This window comes from Abramis brama, assembly GCF_963993115.1.
Source record: "Abramis brama genome assembly, chromosome: 1".
NCBI classification, from domain to species: domain Eukaryota; kingdom Metazoa; phylum Chordata; class Actinopteri; order Cypriniformes; family Leuciscidae; genus Abramis; species Abramis brama.
Genome location: NC_139963.1, coordinates 67,626,007 through 67,632,392, shown reverse-complemented (window position 1 = coordinate 67,632,392; position 6,386 = coordinate 67,626,007). Strand labels below are relative to the sequence as shown.

Below are 6,386 nucleotides of genomic sequence, written 5' to 3'. Positions count from 1 at the left end.
GAGAAAAACTAATGTTAAAGAGTCAAGGGCCCAAATAAAGCTGACACTAATCACGATTCTGGTGACTTCAAATGAAACATTCAATGAAACGTCTACATTTAAACATCTGTTAATTCTCAACAATAACTTCTGTAGACGTCTGACAGAAATAAAGTCAATCTGGTGACGACATAAGGGGGAAATTCAAGATCAGCCCGTCTGAGATTTCATTTTTTCAAAGGCAGAGAAAGATAGCCAAAGCTTGGTTTACACCGACTGAAATTTCTAGCCACTTGGGGACCATATACAGGGGAACTCATATTAATGTTAAAAAACCTCAGAAAATGAAACTTTCATGGAATGGGACCTTTAACACATCTCTTTTTACAGAGTAGACAGAGAAGAAAGGACACCGACTGAAAGCCCTTGAGAAAGTCCAGTGATTAAATGATGAACAAAATAGACATTGGGTGAGATGAAAGAAAGCTGGAGAGTGTTGGCGAGTAATGGAGGCTTTCCTCACGTCGCAGTTTTGTAGTTTTGAGGGCAGAGCGATTTCAGGTGCGGGTCCTTGCAAAAACTACAAACATGTGAGAATTTACATTTAGGATAAGTCCAAACAGATTCGTTGAAATGATTACACCATTAAAGGAAATGATGGACAGGCCTCTTATATCTTATGGAGCGTCTACAGATTCAGCACCATGGACAGCAGATCCGCCATATTCAGCACCATGGACAGCAGATCCGACAAATTCAGCACCATGGAGAGCGGCTGGAGCTTTAGCCAGTAACAGACTAATCTGGTGTTGAATACAGAGATGAATGAAGCAGATTTAGCTGAAAATGATCTGTGGTGTTCGTATCGGTGGCTAAAGTCTGCCATCATAGCCAGATAAAGGTCTAGTTCTTCCCTGAGTTCTGGGAAAACTTGACTGAGGATATCTCTGTAAATACCTAAAGCAATTCAATAACAGAGAAAGTTTTCAGGAAGACCACAGCCATGTCTTCACAGTTATCAGATGTGTTATTATGTGTGGAGACTCAGTAACAGCAGCAGCTGGAGACGAAACATATACTGGAAACCAGCGCTGGAACTGGAGAGGCAATGATGAGACGCTGAAGGAGGAGAAGACGCGGCAGTGCAAATCCATTTACTGAATTATACTAACTCGACTGCTTCATTTCCACTGTAAGAGTGTCATTAAAATCCTTTGTGTTGCAGTTACATCAGAATCAGCTCTTCCTCATCCTCTGGTCAGCTGGAGAACCCAAAGCTAGAGCTGATGTGCGCTAACAAGTTTCTATAACTCGTTCATATGGACATTCAGTGTGAAATGAATCTGATGAACTCTTGTGACACTGAACAGAGAATGATACAAACATGAACTGTAATTGCCCAGTGGTTTTGTTGTTCAGACACACACAGGGCAGAAGTGGAAGATCAAAGGTCATTAGTGAGAGTTTGAAGGCAGCATTAGAAATTTTGATCACAGTATTGTGTAATAAACATTATTTTCATGAGATATATTTTAGTAATGTCTAAGTAATGAATTTGAGTAAAGACTGAAATACTGTCAGCGAATTAAAAAATCTGCTATGGATCATTTCAGTTTGATCATTTCAATTAATTTCAAGTCAAAACTATATTTTTCATAATACGAGGTCTGTATTAAACAAGTGTAAAAGGACACTGGACAAGGTCAGTAAATTCAGTGATGTGGACATTATTGAGTGAAGTAGTTTCCACTGGAGTAATTTTCATATAAATCAGATCGACGGCTCTGAGATGTTTAATTTGCCGTTTATTTCTCACACTTTCCTCCAACCGTTTGATCACCAGCACTGCGCTTACAAACACATTCATATATGCACTTCAATCATATTTCAACAATCTATCATTAATATTCGTATCACAGATCTTTTTCAGTTCATGATGGAGATTAAGCTGTTTTTATTAGTAATAAACTATAATATTCATCAAGCATTTTGAGCTTTATCATTTAGGCATATGTTCAGAAATATGTTTTTTTGTAGTTCAGATCATGTATGAGGAACTGGATCTTGTCTTTAACTCTCGTCTGGTGTATCTGATGATTATATCTGTGATCTGAATCTGAGAGAAGACACAAGAGTCTCATTCTTTATCTGCTTCATTATATGTATTTATCTAAACTCTCAATAGCGTCCTGTTTTGAGTATTTTCTCCATTCATGTGGAATCTCACCACTCCCCTCAAATGTTTTACTGTAGTGTTTTTCCAGATCTTTCTGGAATCTGCACACAAACCACTTCCAGTAGTTCAGTTCAGAGAGATCAGGGCTGATGCTCCAGTCTGCATAAACTCCTCCTGCTCTTCTGTAGTCTCTATATTTAAACCTTCCATGTGGTGTATTAAAATCCTGATGACTTGCTACTAAATTTGTGCAAATATTAGGACAGAGATTCAGTGTTGGATAGTTCAAAACATATAAATAATTAGTCATTTCTGAACATTGACTCACAGTTTTTATTCACCTTTTTCTCACGTTTTCTCAATAAAATTAATAAAAGTATAGAATATAATAGCATATTTCTAATAGGGGCACATTGTAACGCAGTGTGACAACATGCCCCCGCCTGCACAACTGGGATTTAAACCCGGCTAGTGTCTTCTGCTAGTTAGCGAAACATTAAATAACTATATCAACTGTTAAATAACATCTTGGAGATTAAAATAATATTAGATTTGTCTTATTTTAAATAAACACAAAAAAAAAAAGATGAAAAATTAACTTAAGTAAGACATTTACTTTTGGTATGGTTTAATAAATGTCTGTGGATATGTTCCAAAAAATAAATAATTTTGGCGGAATTTTTTTTTTCTATATAGTGTTGATATGGCAACTAGTAAATACACAAAGTTTCGTCATCCAAGCATGTGCGAAAGTATTTAAAACAAGCGTGTTAGGTTGTGCCCCGCGCTCCCCTATTTATGTTTGTCTCTCTCAAAGAATTCTGACATTGATTTTTTCACTTCTTCACTTGTCTTTTTCAGTTCTCTTTGAAGATCAGTTTCCTTAACCTCATCAACCGCTTCATTGTCTATTTTGTTGTGTAGTTTGTTCTCAGTTTCCATCATGGCACTGCGAAGACTCCAGGACCACTTGCTGTATTCGAGCTACAGTCTCCTGTAGGCTGAAATCTCCAGAGAATTTCTGAAGCTGAAGACGAATCGTTCATTCAGTAAAGCCTCCCAGAGGTCTTTAACACAATCTTTTAGGTTTATCAGCATCATTCCATGTGATTTTGAGGCATGAGATATAATAGTCATCTTGAGGTCTTGAATATTCCTACAGTAGTTTGGGTTTGGTGGTGCCATTGGTGGGCTTCCCTCCCAGAGCTGAGCAAAATACTTCATATCTTTCTGAACATCACATCCAATTATATCACTGAAACATTCTGCATCACAGTCTTCCTCTTTAGCAGCGAGTTTTGTCATCTCATCCAGTGTCTCCTGCAGTCGTCTCCTTCCCTCCATGTTTTTCTCTCCAGCTATGATGTCTGAAACGTTCTGATGCACAAACACACAGCTGGGATTCAGTCTGACCGTCTTCATCCTCATGAAGGCCTGAACAACAATCTGAAGAATGTCCTGCATCTCAGATGGGTTTTCTCCAAAGATGTTGATCAGTGTCAGATTTCCAAGACCAACAACAAATGTGGCCAATTCATTATCATGATGTCTTGTTGATCTTCCAGCCAGTTCTAGAGAACAAAGACCCTCAGTATCAACAACCAGAATATAGTCAAAGTTCATCTGTGTTTTCATCTCGTCTGAGACTCGGACCAGCTGCATGAAAGCTCCTCTGGTGCTCCTGCCAGCACTGACGGCAAACTGGAGCCCAAACATGGCGTTCAGCATGGTGGATTTCCCAGAGCTCTGAAGCCCTAAAACTGACAGCACAAAGACTCTGGTATGGTGTCCCAGTTTCTGGATGAGTTCATGTAGAACAGCAGAGATCCAGACCAGAGGAACATGAGCAGCATCTCCATCCATCAGCTCCAGTGGAAATCCAGAGATCATCATCTCTGCTGCGAGACTCGGGAGAGAAGAGAAGTGAACCTGCAGGTCTTTCTTTTGCTTCTTCACAGATGAACATGATTCATAGATCTGACCGATCTCCCTCATGATGTCCTCCAAACCAAAGCCTGCAGCTTGAAGATCCTCAGATATTCTCTCAAGTTCAGTTTGTTTAGCTTTGAGTTGTTCAGATTTATTACTGTTGTATTCCAGTTTTAAGACTGCTGACCATTTTTCATTATACTTGTGATGTAGAGCAGAAAGGTCAGCTGATGTGTGTTCATCCAGGAGGATTCCGAACCATTTGAGAAAAAACATCTTCCCATGTTTATTATTTGAGTTCATTTCTTTAATGAATTGCATCATAAAATTATTAATGTCACTTTCATGCTGTTGTTCACGGATTATCTTCATCTCTGTTTTTTTCACACTTGTTACCGTTTCTATATTTTCTCCTTGAGGTCGATGTAGTTCTTTGTTCTTCTGACTCCACTGATGCCACAGTTTCCCCTGATGAGGCAGAAATGATTCTTTGATTTCTATCAGATGTTTCTCCTTCAGTAAACTCATCATCTGCTGTGCTGCTTCTCTTCCTCTCCTGCAGTCTTCATCATCTTCCTCATCTACTCTGATGCCTGAGTGTTTGGCCACATCTTCAAGTCTGAAAGTGGAAGATGATTCAGAGAGACAATCATTTATCGCTCTTCTGAGTTCTTCAGATACTTCTAACTGATTTCTGTCTTTCAGACCAATCTTGAATTTCCCTTTCTTAACCTGAGTTAAAGAAGATTCACCCTCAGTAAAAAGACAAATGAGTGGCTTTCTCTCACTGTACAGGTTTTGGATTATTGTTGCACTAGCTTCTGTCATTCCTGTCCAGTTTTGGCAGAAGAACAACATTGACTGAGGCCATTTCAGAGAGGATCTGCAGCTGTTTCTCATGGTCTCCTGCATCACCGTGTAGATTACAGAACGCAACACAGTCAGTGAATTTATCCGTGTCTCTCCCAGAGGGGCAGAACCAGGCGATCTCCACCACTCCATCCATCAGGACTCTGGATCTGCTGCTGCCCGGGCAGTTCCTGTGGAAGAACGTGTTGTGTCTCTCATTGATCAGACTGTTCATCAGCTGAGACTTGGATGAAGACACAGAGCCCAACCTGAAGAAAAACACCATTTGAGTTTCTGCCTTGTAGATCGGCTGGGTTTGACTCATGATTTCATGGTTGGTGTTTCTCATCTTCCAGCTCTTGTTGATTTGTCTGAATGTCCAGAGAGGAAACTCAATCTGTTGTGTGAATGGATCAGGAACAAGCAGAGGCAGAGCGTACTGACACTGGGACAGTTTAGTGACCATCAGCTGCTTCAGGAAACCATCAGCACAGTGAAATACGGCCATCTGAACATCCATCGGGTGAATTCCCTTAGACAGACTTGTTTTTGATAAAGGTATCTTCTTAAAATCATCAAAAATATCATCCTCATCTTCACATGAATCACTGTCTCTTTGTTGTGTGTCATCCTGTTCATTAGTCTGTTTAGCATGAATGTATCTTGCTCTGTAGTTCATCATCAGTAGCTTTTGTGTGAAAGTCTGAATCAGCTCCTCTTCAGCACAAGACTCATGGGACTGTAATGAATGTTTGGTTATCTGAAGAACATCTGAAGCTCTCAGTTTATTGAGGTGTTTGACTTCAACATGGAGTCTGTGAAATAGATGCTTCATTGTTTGTCTTCCACTTCTCTTCAGTTTTTCTTCAAAGTTCTGTTGTTGATCTTCTCTTATGTTTATTTCTTCTTTCAGTCTCTTCTCTAAATCATCTAGTTGTCCTCGTCTCTCTCTTTCTATTCTTTCTTTCTCTCTGATTATTCCCTCCATTTCACTCTTCAGTCTCTGAATCTGTTCATCACAACTCTGTTTTTCGCTCTCTCTTCTTTTCTCATCTTCTCCTCTTCTCGTCTTTTCCTCCAGTTTCTGCTGGTCCCATTCCTCTCGTTCTCTTCTCATCTGGATTTCATATCGTTCTTCTCTTTCTGTATATTCATCATCTCTTCTCTTTCTCTCTTTTTCATGATTCTGTCGTTCATTCTGTATTCTGTTCATCAGACTGTCTATTTCTGAGTTGTATGTGATCTGAAGTTTTTCTTTTTCTTTCTTCATTTCCTCTATTTCCTGTTTAAATGTCTCTCGTTCTCGTCTCATCTCGTCTCGCATCTTTCTCTCGAGCTCCTCTATCTCTTTCATTTCTCTTTTAAATCGTTCTTCTCTCTCCTTAAATTCTTCTTCTCTTCTCTGTTGGTCTTTATCATGATTTTGTCTTTCACTCTCTATTGTGTTCATCAG

General features: G+C 39.4%; 1 protein-coding gene across 1 annotated transcript; it reads right to left on the bottom strand.

The window, feature by feature from the left end:
- Positions 1–3,139: 3,139 nt before the first annotated feature.
- On the bottom strand, positions 3,140–4,612 carry LOC311082176 (interferon-induced very large GTPase 1-like; the record flags this gene model as incomplete). The annotated part of the gene is made up of 1 exon (XM_084112915.1): positions 3,140–4,612. One exon carries the CDS (start codon positions 4,610–4,612, stop codon positions 3,140–3,142), a length of 1,473 nt encoding a protein of 490 aa, XP_083969041.1.
- Between the last annotated feature and the right edge of the window lie 1,774 nt (positions 4,613–6,386).